The sequence below is a fragment of the Acanthopagrus latus genome, chromosome 24 (genome assembly GCF_904848185.1).
Source record: "Acanthopagrus latus isolate v.2019 chromosome 24, fAcaLat1.1, whole genome shotgun sequence".
Lineage (NCBI taxonomy): Eukaryota > Metazoa > Chordata > Actinopteri > Spariformes > Sparidae > Acanthopagrus > Acanthopagrus latus.
The window spans coordinates 15,360,222-15,381,327 of record NC_051062.1 but is presented as its reverse complement, the minus strand read 5'-3'; the positions used below and the strand labels follow the sequence as shown (position 1 = coordinate 15,381,327).

The 21,106-nt window shown below is 45.9% G+C and overlaps 1 protein-coding gene across 7 annotated transcripts in view; it reads right to left on the bottom strand.

Moving 5' to 3' along the window:
- Window positions 1-1,210: 1,210 nt before the first annotated feature.
- The window catches only part of nhsl1a (NHS-like 1a), a 26,539-nt gene continuing 6,643 nt past the window's right edge, over window positions 1,211-21,106 (bottom strand). For 2 of the 7 annotated variants that reach the window (XM_037090780.1, XM_037090781.1), the window contains 8 exons: window positions 13,842-13,952; window positions 12,714-12,841; window positions 11,117-11,351; window positions 10,555-10,686; window positions 10,143-10,474; window positions 6,205-10,060; window positions 4,626-4,713; window positions 1,211-3,730 (listed from right to left, as the gene is read on the bottom strand). In XM_037090780.1, the coding sequence (XP_036946675.1) occupies window positions 3,088-3,730; window positions 4,626-4,713; window positions 6,205-10,060; window positions 10,143-10,474; window positions 10,555-10,686; window positions 11,117-11,351; window positions 12,714-12,841; window positions 13,842-13,952 (5,525 nt within the window). In that variant the 3' untranslated portion in view covers window positions 1,211-3,087. Of the gene's footprint in view, window positions 3,731-4,625; window positions 4,714-6,204; window positions 10,061-10,142; window positions 10,475-10,554; window positions 10,687-11,116; window positions 11,352-11,982; window positions 12,580-12,713; window positions 12,842-13,841; window positions 13,953-14,603; window positions 14,766-16,214; window positions 16,345-18,982; window positions 19,659-21,106 lie in introns of those variants that run through there. The other 5 variants (XM_037090775.1, XM_037090777.1, XM_037090779.1 and 2 more) reach the window with 5 other exon arrangements.

Sequence of the window (21,106 nt, the reverse complement as noted above, 5' to 3'; positions counted from 1 at the left end):
TTAAAAACTAATCTGAGCGCCAATCAATCGGATTTAACAACAATGTAGTGGGTGGATGTGGCACGTAAGATAAGAATGTCTGGAATCTCCCTCACAAGTCCCAACACCCACCAACCGTCCTGCGAAACTGAACTGAGAACCCTTCAAACCCCCTCAAGAACCTCCTCATGGATCCCTTGAGCCTGATCAAGAATGGTCAGAACATCCCAAGAACCCCCAAATCCTCCTAATGAATCCTGTAAGGTTCTCAAGAGATCATGAAACATGTTCAGACCCCAGGAACTTCTCGTCAACACCGCAAGGAGTTCTTAAACATCCAAGAACTTCTGCAACCTCCAACGTTCTTAAAGCACCCGGGAGAACCTTTTAAATCTTACGTTGAGATAAAATCAACCCCAATAACCACGAGACATCAAGGGCCACTTACATCTCACGTCTTCACAACAAGATCCTTCAGAACCTCTAGAAAATCGTGAATTCTGACTGAGAACATCCAGGATACTCTTAAGAACCTCTTTAATCTTGTTAAAGTGTATTGAAGGGAACTACAAAACCTTTAGACTTCATCAAAACCTCAGTAACAGCCTCAAGAATTACTTCAAGCTCCTCAGTGATATCAGAAATATTTTTTTATTTCATCAGAAACATTAAATGTTCTCAAACACCCCGTCAAGAACTCAAATAAACCAGTAAACTATTGGTTTATTTATCAGGTACGGAACAGGAAAGTGCCACTGAAAATCAAATACTGTTGGTTCTGACCATTCTCTCAGAATTCTGACTATTTAAACGTCTTTTCAGATCAGTTTGGGATCTCGAGACTTTGGTTGTATTTTACCATTTCAAACGTGTCCTCAGCTACTTCAGCTGTCGACCAGAATGCTCCGACACTGAAACTTCACCCGACTTTTTAATGGTATTAGTAAAATTACCCTCTCACAGTCACTTAAACTGTACTGTAACTGTACATCTACCTTGTATTTCCACTCGTCATGGCCTGACTGGCCAGTTCTGACACATTCACCCACTGACACATCAGTCTTGTGGAGGTTAGCAGCCTGACAGATGGTTCTGTTTGATCCAGTACTGTGAGAGCTTCGCTGTGTGAGACGTCCCAGGTTTCCTTGGCTTATTTATTTTTATCAGTAAGTCAAATACAGTTTCTTCCTCTTCATGTTCACAACCACTTAAGTAGTAAAGACACAAGAAATAAACAAATGACAGTTTGTCCTTTATTGCTTCCATGTCACATACAACATTCTGTATTCACACGTTTCCAGTTGTTCCATCTTTTCTCCACTCATACAAAAACACTTTTTATCCAGTTTTCTGTTCTTTTCTTGACTTCTTTCTTATTTCCAGTTAATTCATAGTAGTTTTATGGTTAATAGAGTACCTCTTACATTCGCACAGAGACAATAATTATGTTCCTAAGTTCAAATTCTCCATTAAGCATTAAATATTCTGTCTGTTAATGTTGTCCTACTATCTGCTAATTCAAGAATAACAGAACAGATTTGAGGCTCATTGACTCGTTCAGTCCGACTGAAGCTGAAAGAATAAATGCTACAGAAGAGGAGAAGAAGAAGAAGAAGAAGAAGAAGAAGAAGAAGAAGAAGAAGAAGAAGAAGAAGAAGAAGAAACAGCAACAAGATGAAGGGAGAAGAGGAAACAGGATTATTTACAGAACAGGACAAACTACATCCCTTATCAATAGCATTATCAATAACATAGAAACAAACCTTTTGATTAAAACATGTCAACAGGAGCTTCCAGCTCAGCTTTAAAAGTCTGAAATCATAAGAAAAGAAAGAACTGGAAAGAAAAGTTGATAATGATCAAAAACTGATCAATGTGAGGGACTGTTCAAAGATTATTGAGGGATTGGATTGATATTTAATTTAGTTTATACTTTTACTTCTGTGTAGCTGTAGACTGCAGCTGACTTATCAACAACATGGTTCTGGGTGTTTATTCCTCCAGGCTCAGGTGCAGAGCCGGACCTGGAGGAATAAACACCCACAGTCACCAGGTGTTGTTATGTCCAACTGTATTAATACATTTCAAATGAACAGCACACATCGCTCTGCAGACTGAGGTCCTGTCCTCACCTGTTGTCTGTTACTAAGCAACCGACCAGAGTAAACAATCTGCTTCCTGTTTATGACAGCGTATTCAGGTGTGATGTATGGACAGAGATTTGTTCGCCAATGGTGCTAAAAGTCTCGTCTGGACAGACAAGATACTTTTAAAACCCTGTTTTCATAAAATTCCTGTGTACCTGTGGACCACAGCTGAAGATGTGCTGGGACCTCATGGGGAAGCAGACGTAAACAGAATGAAGGTTCGCATCATTTTGTGCAGCAGAAACCAAAACAGGAAGGTTAAACGAGTCTGGAGGAGCGGAAAGACGTGGCCAACGCTGGGGTGAGATTTTTTAAGTTTCTGTCAATGGTAGCATGCTAGCTAACATTAGCAATGTGTAGCGTTGCTTGGCAACAATCTCCGCTCCAGGATGGTTCCATAAGGTTCAGCCCACCTCAATCATATTTGGACAGTCCCAAATCAGAACCGTTTGATTCAACACTGATCGCTTATTGGATTTCGACGGTAGAATCATTTTGTCAAAGTTAATTTATCTTACAGCGTCTTCAAAATATAACAGCTTAAATATTTTAAACTACTTTATTTCAACATTTCCTCCACGATCTCAAGCAAACAAACTTTTTATGACAAAATCAAAATTAAACTGATTCCATGACGATATATATGAATGTATGTTCAGTTTCTATTCAAGTAGTAAAAAAAAAAAAAAGGAAAAGACAATTTACCAGAGATTAACTGGAGGAAAAGTCTGAGTGACTCCACACTGACCTCTCCAGGCTCCTGTAGTTTCCTGACACGTCAGTGTGGCGACTAAAGACGCGTCTTTGATCAGAGAGAGCTGCAGTACATTCAGTTATACAGTCCGATCCGGTTCAGTTTGTTGAGGCAGTGCAACACGTCCATTAACCCATTGAGGATCGGAAGACGTCGCCGCAATCAGGGAAGAATTCAACTTCCTGTCTGATCGATCAATTATGACATCTAGATCGACCCCGGCCTCAGTTCTCCTTCACTTCCTGGAGACTCAATAAAAACATCATCATCTTCGTCTTCTTTTTCTTCCTCCTCCTCCTCACTTCCTACTTCAAAGATGGCTGTCATGGGGGCAGCATAGAGGCGGCAGCGGGCAGCAAAGCGACGACTGGCGGAGCAGGGAGGAGTGAGGGCGCGAGGACGCATGGAGGGGGCGGAGAGGAAGAAGAAGGGATCGTGTGTCGGATCCCTTCGCCTCCAGCCAAACATCAAGGCAAAGTCCTGACTGCACAGAGACGTTGGAGACACCGGGACGTCCAGAGACAGGTGGCCGTCGACCTCATGTGTGTCCAAGGTGGGTTCAGGTGGCGTCGGCAGTGACGTCACACTCGTTGGGAGGTTGGGAAGAGCTCCGACGATGCTCAGCCGCTCGACAGCTGAGATACGAGAAGACGAGTCAGAGCGACTCCCCTTCCTCAGCAGGAGAGCTTTGAAGCTCTCGCTTCTTCGACTTTTGACTTTTGGTTTCAGGCCGGACAGGGAGGCAGTGGGAGTGACGGGAGGGGAGGAGGAGGAGGAGGAGGAGGAGGAGGAGGAGGAATGATGTCTGCCATCTTCTGAATCCCTTCTTCCAAGCAACTTCCTCTTAGACCTGAAGCAAAGAGACAAAGATGAGACACAAGAACATCTGACTTTGGTCAAACTGCCTCTGAGCAAGGCACTAAAGCCGGGGACTATAATCGATATTTGTTGTGGTTCAATTCAACTATTGATTGTGATTTTTTATAACAAATAAGTTCTAAATGAAACAGTTTTCCTCTTTAAATGTTTCCTGTTAAACATGTGAGTGTTTGTTTAGATCATACTGTTGCCGTCTTGATGCTAATGTCAGTTAGCAAAACCTAAAAAACCTCACAGAACAGTTTAACTGAAAAGTATAATTCGCTTATCTATGTTTTAAAAAGTAAAAAACAACCAACATGCTGACATTACTTTTGAAATAAAATGGCTGGTTATTCCCTTTTAATGAGATGAAACCTTCACTGTAGCTGCTAAGCTAAAAGCTAAGTGGGTGCACAACATGGCCGCACAGTTTAAATAACGTCTTTTCAAATCAGTTTGGGATCTCTGGGCTTCTGACTAATGATACTGGGTTTATATTCGTGTGTGAACTGTTCCTTTAATGGTAATTCCCATGATGCACTAGTTATCTTTTCACACAATTCTGCTGTGGAACTACGGACTGAGCACAGAACGCAGGAAGGAAACAGGAAAGAAAACTAGAAGCACCCTCGTTAGGGATCAAGGAGAGAGGACGCTTTAATAAGCTTTCTACTTGGGGATGCAGGGACGGGACTGAAGTATAACTGGATCTAGTGAAACCTAAACTTTACCTTTACCTGCAACCAAGCCCCGCCTACTAGGGCCTTCACGCTGTGCCTTCCCATACTGCACTGCTCCACAGAGGCAGAGGAGGAACCAAGCAGACACATGAGAACGAGGTCGATGTGTTGTCACAGTTACTGTGTTTGTTCGTGTGGTCGTACCTGTGGATGACGGCGAATAAATCCTCCGTTGTTCGTGGTCGACCGGAGACAAACAGCTGATCTGCCGAAACACTTACAAACACGTCAGCTGGACGGAGACACAAAGAGGAAATTGAACTAAGATTGTACTTCTAGTCACACATAAATAAGAGCAAAATGGTGTCAGTTATTTTGGGGCAAGAGCAGAAATCTGAGCTCTTATTCACCAAAACTAGATCACACATTGTATCTTATATAACAGCTGCAGGGATAAATCCTGCCCCAACTGAAGCACTGTGAGGCCCCTGTTATCAACAGGTGGTAAGCTCCAGTAACCAAATATCACCAGACTGCTTAACATATCATATGATTTTAAGAGTTGTTGTGTAAGGAGAAACATAAAAAACATTTGTGAGACAGCTGCGGGAAATTCTAAATAATTGGTGCCTTCTTGTAAATTCAGCATTAAAGAAGACGACGTTTTACTGACGGTAAACATGTCAAATATTACAAAAAGTCTACTTCTCGGTTGCCTGTGGACAAAGTCCCCAGACTCCCTTCAAAAATCACTCAATTTAGTGAGCTGTTGAGTTATAAACATTATGAAACTATGTCATTGACAAATTCTTCATTATTTGGGCCTTCTTGTAAATTAGTTAAGTACGTGTTTATTTGCATATAGAGCGGAAAAGTCTGATGTGTTCACAATTGTCACTTAGACACATGTTAATGTCAGGTTTGATTCGATGGACAGAGAGAGCTGAACACTTGTGATCGGATCACCCTAGAACGGATGTTAGTACCTGAACCCACTCGAATTGAGCAGATTTAAATCTTTAGGAACTTTATAAATCCTTAATTTAGCAGAGACACAATAGTACAAGTACACAGGTGTGATTCCAGGTACTGATTCTGACCCAAAAGAATCTGTATCCAGTGCCAAAATGTGCTCAGTATGTCCAGCATTACTCCCTCAGAAGGAATAATCGAGTGGTGATATTTCATTCTGATGTACAGACCAGACAGTTTTGAGTAAAATAGAACACCACACAAAGTCAGATTCATAGACGAATGTGCAATAAGCCACTTTTTTCACATTGGTTTTGGTTTTGAACCTGGGAAATCGAAAACAGGACATTTTTACACGTGAATGTAATGAAAGATATGTTCCCAAGGACCGCAAAATAAGTTTTTGCACATCAAGGTTAGTTTTAAATTATTTAGACATTCACAAAGGTAGTCGATTCAGACCTTCTGGAGGAATAAACACCCGTAATCAGATTCTGCTTGGATCTGGAGAGGTTTACTGATGGGAGGAGAGCTCAGAGATTACTTTTTAACTTCTGGGATTAAAAAGTGGATTCATCTTCACTCCTGTTGATCAGCCTGACTGCAGCAGTGCTCCAGAGCTGACCTCCATTGTTGGGCGTTTATGTTCTGTAATGTTGACTGGAGCTGGAGAGGCAAATTCACTTTACAGGTAATATACAGTACAGTAATATGGATGTTTGGGGCATAAACGCAAATTATCCTGCCATCAAATTTACACAAGTCACATGAGGCAAAACTTTTCTTCGCAACTTGAGTAAACCAGACTTACCCTCCGGAGGTCCACGGGCCTCTTTCACTCTCTGATTTCTCCTGTCAGCTCCCACCTCTTCTTCATCTGGTTCCTGTATCAGGAGGTCTGGCAGCGACAGCTCCCCCTGCAGGCTGTCAGTGGACAGCGCACTGTTTAGAGAGTACTTGCTCTGACCAATCAGAGTGCAGGAGCTTTCAGAGTCACTCGTGTCTTGATGACACACTTTGATCATCCTCACCCTCCCACTCCTCTGCTTTGTTCTCTCTTTCCCCACATCTCGTTCATCTCCAGATGAGGAAGAAGATGATGAAGATGATGATGACGAAGATGAAGAGGGAGAGGGCTCCAAGGTGGATGACATCATTGGTAGTTGCCTCCTCTTCCTCCTCTTCCTTGCCTTTTCTTTCTTCCTTGTGGTAGATGATGTCGTCATCATCATCGTCCTCATCCTCTCCTTCTGGTCTTCCTCATCTTCAGCAAGTGCTGACCTCATCATCCTCTTGTGAAATGTCCTCTCATCAAGTACTGACCCAGCATCACAGGGGTCTGTTGCTCCACGCTGGGCGCCCCTTGTCTTGGTTGAACTAACTCCAGAGTTACCAAAGGTGCTGCAATTCTCCAAGGTTCCCCAAGTTCCTGAGGTACTGCAGTTCTCGAAAGTTGTTATGGTTTCATCTATAGTCTTTGGAGCCACTTTAATACTCAGGTTCTCTGAGCTACCCATGATCTCTGAGGCACCAACAGTCCCACGGAAAGTGTCATCAGCCCTTGCATTATCCACAACATTGGATGGCTCTCCTCCTGAGGCAGAGAGTGGTTTGCTTGTTTTGGGTGAACTCAATGAGAGATCTGGCTTCTTGTGCACAATTGGTGGCTTCTGTCTGTGAGGGGAGCAGACAGGTGACAGTGTGGTGATGTCAGCAGGTGAAGAAGAAGAATTCATTGAGTGCGCAGGTGAAGTTGATTCACCAGGTATTCTTGTTTTGTTGACGAAGGTGTGTGTTGAGTGCTTTGTTAGTGGTGATGGATTGCAGGAGGGATCAACAGGAAGCTGTGGAAGCCCAGGAGTGGTCACTGTGATCTGTCCATCACTCTTCCACCCATCTTGTCCTTGTCTGGATTCAGGGGAAGCTGTGAGACCCAGAATGCAAAGATCAGGCTTCTTTGGCAGGATCGGCTTCTCTGGGGAGCGGAGCTTCATCGGGCTACCCGGCTTACAGACCCTGTTCCTCTGTTTTAAATCACTGTATGGTGTGGATACTCTGTCAGCTGCACTGTGACTCCACCTTTTTGAATTAATCTTGTCGCTTGTCTCCTCTTTGTCTTTGCTCTCTGACAGTATTGTTCTGCTTTCTCCAAGAGACTCTTGTTTTGTTCCAGAGAGGGTCCAGTATGAAGAGTCTGTGTGCCAAACATCCTCAGCACTCTCCAGTTTTTCTGCAGACTCAGTCAGCTCAGCATTTGCTAACACTGTATCCGTCAACTGTTGTTGTTGTTGTAGTTGTAAAGTAGGACATTGGATAGTTTCATTAATGTGTTTTCTGTCAGTAGCTGGAGACAGTTTAACCCAGGGGCTGTCAGGACTGGATTCTGGATTGTTTGCCAGTGTAGCATACATGTCCGAATCTCCCTTCTCTTGTTCATAGTACTGGAAGTCCTGAGTTCCATCATTTATCAGCTTTGACCAAGAGTGTCTCCTGGTAGCTGAACGAGCAACAACGCCCTGTAGACTCTGACAATTATCATCAGATGACTCATCGTTGGGCGTCGTCACATCACTGTTTGTGAGTTTGGGATCTAATGTTGGTCCAGGTTTCTGTGCATCAAGGTTGGCTGGGCTCTGATAACTAGCATTACCCACTGAAGCACTAGTTATGTTAGCATCATTGTTAACTGTATCACACACAGCTCCATCTATCTTGGCCCGGCTATCAAGATTAGCATTAGCCAAGACAGCGCCAGCTGGATTAGCTTCTTTGCCTGATAGATCTTCATTAGTAGATGCAACATTAGCTGGCATGGCGTTCTTGACAGAGCGAAGCTTGATATCCTGCAATGCTTGGGCAGTGACCAGGGGAGAGAGGGGCGTGGCTATTTTACAATAGCGGTTTGGAGACTGTCCAAGGCCTGGCAGGGAGAATATGGTGGCAGGTGATGGGGAGAGAGGAGGGAGAGGAGGAGGAGGTGGTGGTGGTGGAGGAGGAGGAGAAAGGTTAGCAGATGGTAATTCTAGGAGTTCTGATGGAGGAGGAGGTGGGGAAGTTGGGGGAGGAGGGAAGTTGGTTGATGATGACATCATGGACACCAGAGCATGGTGGGAAGTCTGTCTGATGGCATAGGAATAGGGAGGAGGAGGAGGCCGAATGGGAGGAGGAAGAGGAGGAGGAACCGGTAGGGATGAAGGTGGGAGAGGAGGTGGGGGTGGAGGAGGGGGGGGAGGAAGAGTTGAAGGTGGAGGTGGAGGAGCAGCAGAGAGTCTGGTGAAAGGTGGAGACTCGCGAATGTGAGAGTAGAAGACAGGAGGTGAAGGAGATTTTGGTAGAGGAGGAGGAGGAGGTGGAGCAGGAAGAAGAGGATGCTTGGCAGAGGAGTCCGATGAGGTGCAGGAGGAGAGGGAAGAGGTGGAGGAAAATGAGGAGGACAGGGAGGAGAACAGTGATGACTTCCTCTCTGGCACTGGTGGCTTTGGCCTCCCTTCATCCCGACACTTCGTCCTGGGCAGGGAAGAGACGGCAAGAGGCAAAGAGGAAAAGGGGGAGCTTGGGGGGAGGTTGAATGCTCCGGGGCTTGCTGTGAGAGGGGATGAGGGGGTGAGAGGGGATGACACAGGAGTACCAGGAGTGGGGGTGTTGGACTGGCTAGAGTAGCCACTGGAGGGCGAAGCAAGGCGCTGCAGCCCGGCCACGGAGGAGGCAGCTGGTTGAGGGTTGAGAGTGAATCTCAGTGCTTCCTCCTCTGAGCCTGGAGATCCAGGGACGTGAGCAAGGGAGTCGGCAGGGCTTGGTGGGAGGTGCTCAGGAGGAAGGTAGTCGACTGGAGTTGCCTCCTGGAAGTCTGGGGTTAAAGGTTCAAAGGTTGTTACTGTCCCACAGTTAAACCCACTTGGGCGCCTCTTGGTGTTGCTCCTAGGCACCCAGGGGTCATGGAAGATCTGAGGAGATGATGTGGGTGTCCGCTGGAAGTTTTGCTCCAGACGGGGACTCTGCTCCAGACGGGGACTGGAGGAGGAGCGAGAGGTCTTTCCCCTTCCTGGACGACGCCTCAGAGAGTCAGAACGCAATGGTGGAGCGGGTGGCCGCTTGGACTTGCAGAGAGAGATGCTGTGGGTGACACTGCGAGAGTAGGAGGAGGAAGTGCTGTGCTTCCTTTTCTCCCGATTCAGTGAGAGAGAGGAGGTGATTCTTTCTGAGCACAAAGAGTTGGTGTCAGTCTGAGATGGAGTAGAGCAACCAGAGGAGAGCAGGGGCTCAAAGTTCAAGTCTTCTCCAGAGACACATCTCATCTCCTGGGTGATGCTGTTCCAGTCAGTTCCAGTCTGGCTGCTGTGGACACTGGAGCTGGGGGAGAGGGGCTGGTAGCTCCATGCCTCCCCGTTGTAGGAGCGTTGCTGCTGGGTGGTGGTCTGGTCCTCCAGAGCCTGGTAGCTAGACTGAGACTCTGAGTCTGCGAGAGAGGAACAGGAGAGGTAGTGGGAGGAGGAAGGGGAACTTCGAGCAGCGTCATTCAGGGTTTCTCTGGGGTAAGACCAATCTGATGGGAGGGCATGGCTGGGGGAGGAAGGAAAAGAAGAGGAGGAGGAGGAAGGAGACTGCGGGATAACTCTGGCAGTGGGGTCAAAGGGCAGCAAGGGCTGGAGGTCGCTGGGGAAACCCTCCTGTAACAAGAGAAGAATCAAAAATTAAAAGAAGGTTAAAACTCAACACAATACTTGTGAGAATTATTTCTCCTGAACTGACCTGGCAACAAGATGAGGAAGCGCTGAGTGTCCTGTAGGAGGTGCTGTTACAGCTGGCCTCAGAGCTAAGAGAGGAGTTGGTTGACAGACGGGGGAGGTTGTGAACTCCTGAGGAGAAGTGGTTGTGGCAGGAGGGTGCGGTCAGGGAGGCCATGAGGCTGGACAACCCCTCTCCTCTTGGAGCTCGGATCCTCCTCGCTGATGACTGCCCCTCCTCTCTGACTCCTCCCTTCTCCGTCTCTGTGTTATTCTGTTGGTGGTCAGGTGTGCAGGAGGCAGGTCGACCAACTGTGGAGGACTGAGTGGGACGAACCAAAGAGGCTGGAGGTGAGTCTGAGGAGACAGAAGATACATTGGTTGAAACACTGATCGACTGACTGATGAACGGGGTCATGAATGGTTGGAGGTTGTACCTGTCTTCTGGCTGACATTATTAGGAACCCCAGTAACCGTCTTACGGCGGCTCAGGTTGCGGGGTCGTCGGGATAATGAGTCCGCGTTGGAAGCTGTCTTTCGAAAACTGGCCTGACGATCAAAACTTTCTCCTGAAGTGTGCACATATACAAAACCACAACAAACATTGTCAATAGGAGAATCCCCTCTAAGTTAATCAATTTATAGGAGAAGAGATACAAGTGGAGCTTGAGTTACAAGTGGAGCCTGAGTCGGAGTCAAGCCCCAAGTCTGTGACGAGTCTCAAGTCAGACCTTCACCCCAAATTGGAATTTGGTCTCATGTTGTTGTCCAGTTTCAAGTCCTGTTGGACAAATTGAGGTAAAGTTCTATTCTGGGTTGAGTTCTTATGTTTCAAGTCTTAGTAAACCCAGAGTCTGAGTCAAATCCCAAGTCTGGGTCGAGTCTGGGTCAAAATCTCTGTCTCTTCTCAAGTTTAAGTTCTGCTCCAATTCTTAGTCTTGAGTCCAGCTTCAAATCCTGTTTGAGTCATGGACCACGGAGTCAAATTGAGTCACGAACCTGTGACATTGATAGGGACGATGTCAGCGGCGACTGTCTCGGCCTGCTGCCTCATTCTCTCCTCCGGTGTTGGAAGCCGGGGGCTCGGCTCCACCTCCACATCAATTGTTGGCTCGTAGGCGGGAGCGAAGACATCCCAGCAGGAGGTGGGGTGGACGGGGTTGAGGACCAGTGGGGTCATAGGTCGCATGTTGTTCAAGATGAACCTCTCGTCTTCATCTGAGAAAGCTGAGGACTGAGAACACAGAGCTAACTTACACATCTGTTCAGCCAGCTGAGAGAGCCGAGTGGAGTCTGGTGGGGTGTGACGGGGTTAACACTCAACAGGAGGCACTACAGGTGACTAGGTTACATCAGATTAGATTAGATTTCTGACATTTTCTGTTTAACTATGCAGTTATTTGCATGAATGTCCAAAACAGAAATCTGAACTAAAATAAATGAAACGTGAATTTCAGACATTTTGTTGCCACGAGTCTGAAAAATATGGAAGCCTTTTTACACCAGTTAAGGAAAAACACTGATCAAACTTAGCCTTGATTAAATACAAATAAATATATTCCTGTGGTGAGTCATAATCTTCAGATAACTAACGTTTCTTTCTCAGAATTTAAAATTTACATATCATAATTGTGACTTTCTCCCATTAATTATGACAATCTCTAAGAATGTAACACTTTATATTTCATTGTTGACTTCTATGTCATTTCCTCGACTTTATTATTTGGGAACATTTCCTTTATCAAGCATAGTTTTCATCTCATTGTCCGTCATTAAACTGGCAGAAATGGGCTTCCATTGAAGAAGAGGTGGTGCTGAGTCTAGCTCACTGTGGTCTAGTCTACTGTAGTCTGCTCCATGATTACCTTTCTCCTCCAGACTGAAAACTTGAAACAAACTGAAAAGCAGGACTGAGAGACAAAGTCCAGGAGTCTGGACCTCTGAGAGGACCGAGGGGGAAACGGGAACAGAAGACAAACAGAATGAAATGAGAGAGGAAACACACACAAGATGGCAGAACAACTGTCAGTACTTCAGGCCGACCAGCAGGTGGCAGCAACACAAAGTGATTCTGCTCTGATGCAGCCAGTTCAAACAGAGGAGAACTGGATCAGAGCAGATCAGACCACATCCAGCTGGATTTATGATCAGACCACATCCAGCTGGACTAAAGATCAGACCACATCCAGCTGGACTAACAGCTGTGAAATGAGAAATGAAGTGTGCAGAAGTGAAGAGTAACTAAGTACATTTACTCAAGTACTTGCTTTTTTCGTTCTCTGTTTCTGTTCCACTCTTCTGCATTTTGGAGGCAAACATTGTACTTTATACTCCATTACATTTCTGTGATTACTTTAGTTACCAGTTACTTTACAGATTACCTGCTGAATGAATCCTGGTTTTACACTAATGGCTGAGTTAGAGCACTACAGTCGCAGCGTGCAGGGACGGTTTACTGCAGCGAGTACTTTTACTCTAATTACGTTAGTGACGCCTGCAGATACAGTTCAGGCTCATTAATATTAATGAGACAACTCTGTGCTAATGTTCATATCCTGTGTGTGTGTGTGTGTGTGTGTGTGTGTGTCACACACACCATCTTCCTGCTCTTGTCCCTCCACCGTCTGCGTCTCGAGCTGCCCTCTGATTGGTCGAGCCCAGAGGAGGACGGACTCTGTGGGTGGGGCTGAGAGCTGTAGCCATGCTGAGTCAGCCCATTACATGCTACACACACACACACACACGCACACATTCACACATTTATGAGAGAACAGAAGAAAGACATCACTAATCAATATAATTAATCAATACAAGTGATCAATATTCTTGTCAGCTTTGTGGTTATTTGGTCCAGAGATAAAGAACAGCAGAACAAGATGATGGTGTTTATTCGTTAATCTGCTGTAAATCAATAGATCAGCTGATGATGCTGATTTCAATTAATCTCAATCAATCAATTAATTCATCAATAAGCAGAAATGCATCTTTAATTGATCTGGCTGAGATGAAGGAGCTCCTTTGTCTGTGAACAGGAGGGGGGGTGACATGCAGCACTGCAGCTGCTGTGATGCAGTCTGCAGAGTGTGTGTGTGTGTGTGTGTGTGTGTGTGTGTGTGTGTGTGCTGCAGCTCTCAGTACTCAGCATTCAGAAATTGCCAAAATAAAAGCCTGACTTTGTTTGATCGGATCTCATTTCTCTGCTCTATATGCATATTAATTCTTAAAATTGTGCGTTTTGTTAATGGAGTCTGGTGAAGGGAGGAGAGGCCTCAACAACAGGCAGAGAAGCTGAAGTTGTTTGTCTCCTTGTAAAAAGTCTCAGTTTGTGGCAGCATGTCTGTACCAGCCTGTCTGCTTCTGTGTCTAAAGTGCTAAAGTCTTACCTGCCAACATTGATCAGCTGTTTGAACACACTGTTTACACTGATTTCACCATTTACACTCCATTTATGAAAGAAGAAACATGTTATTGATCTGAACATGTCACATGTTACAAAGACACTAAACAGGAACAATATAGGCGACTTCTCTGTCACCAGACTCCCTTAACAAATGTGTCAGTTTAGTGAGTTGTTGAGTTGGAGACACTTTATAAACTCTGTGAAACTCTGTCTCTGACTCATTCTGCATTATTTGGACCTTGTTGATAATTCAGCAAATGTTCTACATGAACTTCTTTCTGTCTTTGTGTGGTGTGTGTGTCTCACAGATGTAGTTTCTCTGACCTTGCAGATCATCAGCGCTGCCTGTTCGTCTCTTCCCGGGGATGAAGAGCAGACCCTGCTGGGGCTTCTGGGTAGTGTAGTGAACAGACCACCTACTGTCTTTGTCCCCTGCTGCAGAGAGAGAGACACACAGTTCAGTGTGTGTGATGGTTTCTGTGTTTAATCTTGTTTCAGACACACACCCACACACACACAGTGATGATCAGTGTCGCAGCACTCAGCACTCCTCAAGGTGACCTCAGAGACACACGCTGCCTGAGGGCTTTTATTTTGAAGGAGCTGCAGAGTTGTGAGACCAGCTGTGGTATTTCGGGGACAGATGTGTGAACAGATGTGACATTAAAATCTCAGTTTTCAGCTGTTAAAGCTAAATATTCCTCTTTAGACGGACCACAACAATCTGTCAGTGATTAACGAGGAAACATTTTAGTTTTTACTTTGTTTAGGACACTTTGACACGCGTAAACATGTCGATCGTAAATATCCTTCATCATGTCCCAAAGAGAGGACGAGCTGAGGGAGGACAGATTTATCTACCTTTTGATGTACATCATGTGACTAACGAGTAGAAACTCGTTGATTTGAAGATATTCAAGACGTTTTTTTAGCAGCTTTCTAGAAATCGAGCTGAGTCTAAAGATCCTACGTCTTTAAAAAACGTAAAAATGTTAACTGTGATTTCATAAAAAACATCGTCATGATCAAAAAGCTGAATCAGCCCAATAAAGATCAAAGTGTTGTGATCTAAAGTTCTGATGATACTTCTCTGTGGACATACGATGAGGTTACGCGGGTCAGAACAGACGAGGGTTCTGTTCGCTGAGATCTCCCGTTGTTGTGTGTGTGACATTTATTGCAGATAAAACTTGTCTGCAAAGAAATCGTAACTTTCATTTCCGTGTCTGTTGGCGACACTAAAGTGGAGTTGCTGTTGCTATGGGAACCTGCAGGTGGATGATTTCGACAGCCATCAGCCAATCAGAGAACAGGATTCTCTGTTGCCGGGTAGATTTAGTTTAAAATCTGCACGTCCTGGAAGTCCTTGAGAGTTCTTTGAGAAGGCCCCTGGAAACACTGAGATCCTGGAGATGGCACCAGAGGTCCTTAAAGAGACCTCAGGGAGGTCACTGAAGATATTCCAGGGGTCCTTGAGAATGACCAGTGGTTCAAATACTCTTTAAGGAGGACCCAAGGGTCTTGGATAAGGTACCAGAGGTCCTTGGACAGAGGAGGAGAGACTCCAGAGAACGCAGGAGTCCTTGAGGTGGTACCAGAGACTCTTGCAGAGGCTTCTCGAGGGTCCTGGAACATTTCTCTGGGTCCTCTGACGGTTTGATGGGTCCTTGAGAAGGTTGATTGATTAACTGAAGAGATCCTTGAGTTCTTTGAAGTGTTTCCAAGAGGTCTTTGAGAAGACATGACTGTGGCATGAGGCAGTCATTGGAGATGTCCAAGGGGTCTTAGATGAAGTAGTTGCGGTCTGTGAATGGGTCTCGTGGTCCTTGAAAGGGTTCTAAAGTTTACCAAGGTGATTTAAATGGCCCTTAAAAAAATACTTTTTAGGGTATGAAATGGTCTTTGAGGAGGTTTTGGTGGTTATTGAGGGGTTATAAGTTCCTTGAATATGGTCCTGGAGTCCGTAGGAGGTTATTTTAGGGTTTCCAGGCCTTATTGGGTTTTGGATAAGGTACCAGAGGTCCTTGAGGAGGTCCCAATGGTCCTTGAGAAGGTTCTAAAGGTCTTTGAGGGGATTTTAACTGTCCTTGAAAAACACCAGGGGTCTGTAAACAGGTCCAAATGGTCCTTGAAGAGGTTCTGGAGTCCTTGAGGAGGTCACTGAAGCTCTTGTAATTCTCAAGAACTCCTGGAAACTTTTCACATAGTCCATGGAGCAGTTCCAGGGGCCTTGGATAAGGTACTGGTGGTCCTTGAGGAGGTCCCATTGGTCCTTGAAAATGTTCTTATGGTCCTTGAGGGGGTCTAGGAGGTTCTTGGGGGGATTTAAATGGTCCTTGAGAAACACCAGAGGTCTTTGAAGGCGTTCAAAAGGTCCTTGAAGAAGGACCTGGAGCCCTTGAGGGGTTTCTCGGGTTCCTGGAGTAAGTTATCATAATAGTTGCCATGGTAACTTTCAGTCGGAGCTCTTTGACTGACCTGAACTATGACTGATTTTAACACCTGACAGCCAATCAGAGCACTGCGTTTTAATGAGGTCATCTTTAGAGAGCTACTGCACTCTCTCTACACGAAAAAAAAAAACACAAGTGATGCTCGCTCGCCCTGCAGCACAGATTCAACCCATCGCAGGCGCACAAATGAAGGAGTGATAACAAACACACAAACAGACAGACAGACACACACACACACACTCACCTCGGGTCCTGTTGAGATATTTGAGGACAGATTTGATCGCCGCTCCGATCAGAACCATAATGACGCCACACACACTTGACACACACACACACTCGCAGGCTGCAGCAGACAGCAGCTCCTCTCTCCTCCCACCTCGCTCCCTCTCTCTCTCCCCTCACTCCTCGCTCGCTCCCTTTCTTTCAGACACACACACACACACACACACTCACCGCGTGTTGGCAGGAAGCCAGCACATGTGTGTGTCCTTCATGTGTGTCGTCAGGTGATGAAGGTTACCCACAAATACTGCATTAACACACACACACACACACACACACACACACACTCTCTCTCTCTCTCTCTCCTCATCTACAAAGCATCATGTTTTCCTGTGTGTGTGTGTGTGTGTGTGTGTGTGTGTGTGTGTGTGTGTGTGTGTGTCTTGTATTCTGTGTGTTCTGTCGTCGCTGTCCGTTTGTTTGTGACGACGTTTCAGACGCTTCAATCAACTGTTTCGTAACGAAAGTCCTGGAGCTGCTCCATGGACCCTTGAGAAATACCACAGGTCCTTGAGGACACATCAGGGGTGCTTGAGAGGGAACCAGAGGTCTGTGAGGAGGTCCAAAGTTGCTTGAGAGGGTTCTAGGGTTCCTTAAGACGGTGAAGTCTTCCACAGGTCCTTGAGGGGACACAAATGGTCCTCAAGACAGACTTAAGGACCTTAGGGTATGCAACTTCCTGGGAGGGTTGTAGGGGTCCTTAATGGTCCCTGATAAGTTACCAGAGATCCTTGGCAAGACCCAACTGATCTCGGATGAGCTGAATAGGATCCTTGAGAAGAAACAGAGATCTGTATGGAAGGTCAAACGACCCTGGAGGAGGTTCCCAGGGCCCTAGAGGTGGTTCCACAGGCTTTTGCTAAGTCACAAAAAGGTCCTTGAGGACACATCAGCAGTGCTTGAGAAGGCAACAAATGTTTTAGTGAGGTCCAAATGTGCTTGGGAGGGTTCTAGGGGTCCTTAAGTCTATCACAGATCCTTGATTAATAACCCGAGGTCCTTGAGATCCAAATGGTCCTTGAGACAATTCAAGGGGTCAATGACAAGAAACAGAGATCCTTGAGGAGCTCAAGATGTTTTTTGAAGAGGTGCCATGAGTTTACATCTAAAGCTAACCATAGAGGTTTGCAGCTGAAGCTAACAGTTGAAACTAACAGTTGACGCTAACAGCTGTTCCATCTGGATGATGATGATTTTGTATTTCTGGTGTCAACATCTGAACTGTGACATCATTAACGTTCATGTTCCTGTGCAGCTGTACTGTTGAGAACCACCTTCAGCTCCAGTCACCACCTGGGACAGCCTGTAAGTGTGCCGACTATCTGGGCCAGTGGAGCAGCTAATTACTGCTGTCAGCCTGTCTGTCAGCCTGTCTGTCAGCCTGTCTGTCTGACTGTCTGTTGTCACCTCTCTGCTGTTTTAATTAGTTTTATTAATTAGACAGTAAGTAGGCCGCACTGTTATCATGTCACGGTGTGTAATTATAGCTGGAATATGTTCAACTCTGAACTCTGAGCAGAACAAAGGTTTAGTGCTCTGCCGTCCAATCAGAGAACTGTTAAACATCTCAAGTTAACCATAGAGGTTAGCAGTTGAAGCTAACAGTTGAAGCTAACAGGTAGCAGCTGTGACATGGTAAAGCCTGTTCATCTGCTATTACAGGAATTACCCATTAGCGTAGCGTATGGAGCTGCAGCTAATCCTTTTCTCACACACACACACACACACACACACACACACACACACACACACACACACACACACGGATTAGATACACAGGGGAGTTAATTAAGTGAGCGCATGGAGAGCCAGTGTGTGTTTGTGTGGGTGCATGTGTTTATATGTTAACTGAGAATAATATCTGAGCGGAGCTGTGATACATTATTGATCAGACACTTACACACTGTATGTGTGTGTATATACAGTGTCTGTGTGTGTGTGTGTGTGTGTGTGTGTGTGTGTGTGTGTGTGTGTATCAGAAGAGATCTTAAGGCAGAAAGCAGCTTGTCTCATTTATTCATGAACAAAACTGAAGGAAACATATTTTTTTCAAAACTGGGACGAACCAGACTAAAATGCTAACTGGCTAACAGGCTAACATGCTAACAGGTCTCTGTCAAAGCAGATATGTGGAGGCAGAAGAGGAAAAGCTCAGGTGTGAAAGAAATAACTTTATTCCTCCTGTTATTAATAAAAATGTCTAATTTGAAAACGTTCTACTGGAACCACACAGGCCCAGATCCAAAAAAATAACTGTCTGGGACCATGCCAGACCAAACTACAACTTCCAGGACCAAACAGAACCAAGGGCCACAAAGACTCCAATCAGGGTAGCTGGAAACATTTAGCACCACAAAGGGTCCAATCAAAGGAGACACAGAACAGAACCCGGCTAACTGGGACCGAAACCAGACAAGGGGGATCATTTGGGAACAAGAAGAGTTGGACCAGGGTAGCCGGGTCAAAACTCCAGAGGAAACGTGGCTGATTGAGGGCCAGGTTACTGGGGACCATCCAGACCAAAGGGGGCCTACGCAGGTGTGTCAGGATCATCCTGGACCAGAGACACTCAAGCTGGGCTGAGTGTGACCATCCAGGAACGCGACCCAGCAAGGCTCGCTGTGATTATTTACTACAATACAGAGCTATTCTGGCACGTTAGAACCATCGGGACCAAACAAGGCTAACTGGGACCTAAAGCTGGCAAGGGGGATCATGTGGGACCTGTACCTTTTTGCAGAAGGGGCGTGGTCTGCGTGGCATCCAGACCAGTGCTTCGTCCTCGCCGTGGTCTTAAGGAGAAGATTCCAGTCCGGCGGGTCTTGGTGGGCCGGTAACGGTACTGTGGTGGCACTTCCGGTTCACTGAAGGAGGGTGAGGTGGTGAGAGGCGAGGGGATGTGCAGGGTGTAGCCGGGCCGGGGCTCCGGAGTCGGCGGGCTAGAAGCAGTCCGGCTCCAATGGGTGAGGACACTGGAGCGCGGCACATGAAGGGGCGGGGACTGCGGGTTGGGTTTTGCATAAGATTCTGGAGCAAGGAAAGGTTTCCCATGAGCCTCCGGGGGAAGAGAAGGGTGAACGTGCGGTCCGTAAGGAAGGTGCTGGTGGCGGTACCAAGGGTTGTTGCCTGGATACTGGGGGTGAGGTGGGAGGGGCTTTTTGCCACCTGAGGGCGCCCCCAGCCTGCCGCCACCACCTGCATTCAGCCCATAGATAGCGTCGTGGTGCTGGTGGATTCTGGCGCTGAGAAGGCGCCGACGCAGGCTGCCCCCCGTCTTGGGCTGCAGGGCGGCCATCTTGCGTGGAAGAAGCTCATCTCGCTCTTCATCAGGGTCCGTGTTCCAGCAGCGCGACCCCACACCAGGCCCCGCCCCCTCACCACCCAGACACTCCACGTATGAAATCATCCTGTTTGAAGTCCGGCTCCACCCTCAGGACCAATCAGAGAGGAAGACCACCACAGGAACTATCCCCTCGGCAACATCCTTTCACACTAAAAGCCCCAAAGAACTTCATCATAAAAGAACACACAGAAAAGTCCAACTTCAAAATAAATGTCCAAATGCCATTCAGTCCTTCAAAATAAGATCATTCCTTAAAACGTGTTCATCAGATTTTTAAATCTTTCACATTATGCATGGAAGTCCTTCACAATAAAAGACCGGCGATTTGATTTTGAAAATAAATGTTTTTCAAACAATTATTTTGAAAAGACGAATATTGAATAATTGTTGTCACAATTTAAGACCCCTTCAAAATAAATCCTGAAATTTTAGGTTTTTCATAATAAAGAGCAACACAACAAAAAACTCAAATGGCTGACAAAGAAAACAAAAGCTTCTGTCACCTTCAGAATAAAAGCATCAACCCAAAAATGTTCCAGTTCCCATTAAAAAAACATCCAAAAAAGTCTTCCACAATGAAAGTTCAAATATTTCATGGTAAAGGCGTCTCCAGGTTTCTCCTGCTCAGCTCCATGAAACTTGTTCTTCACCCTTTCACAATAAAACCCTGAGACTGGTCAAAAACAAAGCCAAACAATTCTCCACACATCCAGAAACGGGTCGGGTCCAGAAACTTCTCCACCGTAAACATGATATTTCTTGAGAAGTGCTGTCGGTGAGCTGCTGCGCTTCCTCTCCTCTCGGAAGCTCTAATCTTCTAACGGGGATTATCCAGGTCTGCAGATGGCCTGTGAGAGTCAGGTATTTACCTCAGCACCACATGTTGCCTGATACCGAGTAATTCTGGATTCAGATCACACAGTCAGATGACACAAGGTCAGTGTTGAACAAGACTGTCTTCACTCCAGTAGTGTCAGGGGAATGACATGAAGAAGAAGAGGAAGAAGAAACAGTGGAGGAAGAAATAATCATCTCTTCCCATGAATGTCCATGGTGACTGGCTCTTCTTCTTCTGTTTCTTCTTCTCCTTCAGAATGTTCGACTGTCGTTCTTCAGAATCAGAACACATTGACCCGTCGGCCCGTCTCACCGTCATGCTGCCACAGATACTCACTGAAAACGATCGATACGTGACTGAAAACATCCCAGAACTTTCTTCTGTTTGATGAAAAGAACTGGAGCGAGCAGAACCTTTTCAACATGCAGCTACACAGCTGTTTCCTGTCTGCTGTCTGAGTATTGATCTAATGATCGGCTGATTGGTTTAGTGTGCAGAGAGTCATGCTGCGGTCACCTGACCGACCATCAATCAGTCACGTCTCCTCTGACAGTTTTATGTCTGTTTTTGAGGTGAACATCTTGTTCTTGACTGTGAGGGTGATGTTCTGTCAGTGATTGATGGTCTGATGGCAAAAAAATGCTGAAAAACTCAGAGAAAAAGTATAAAGCTG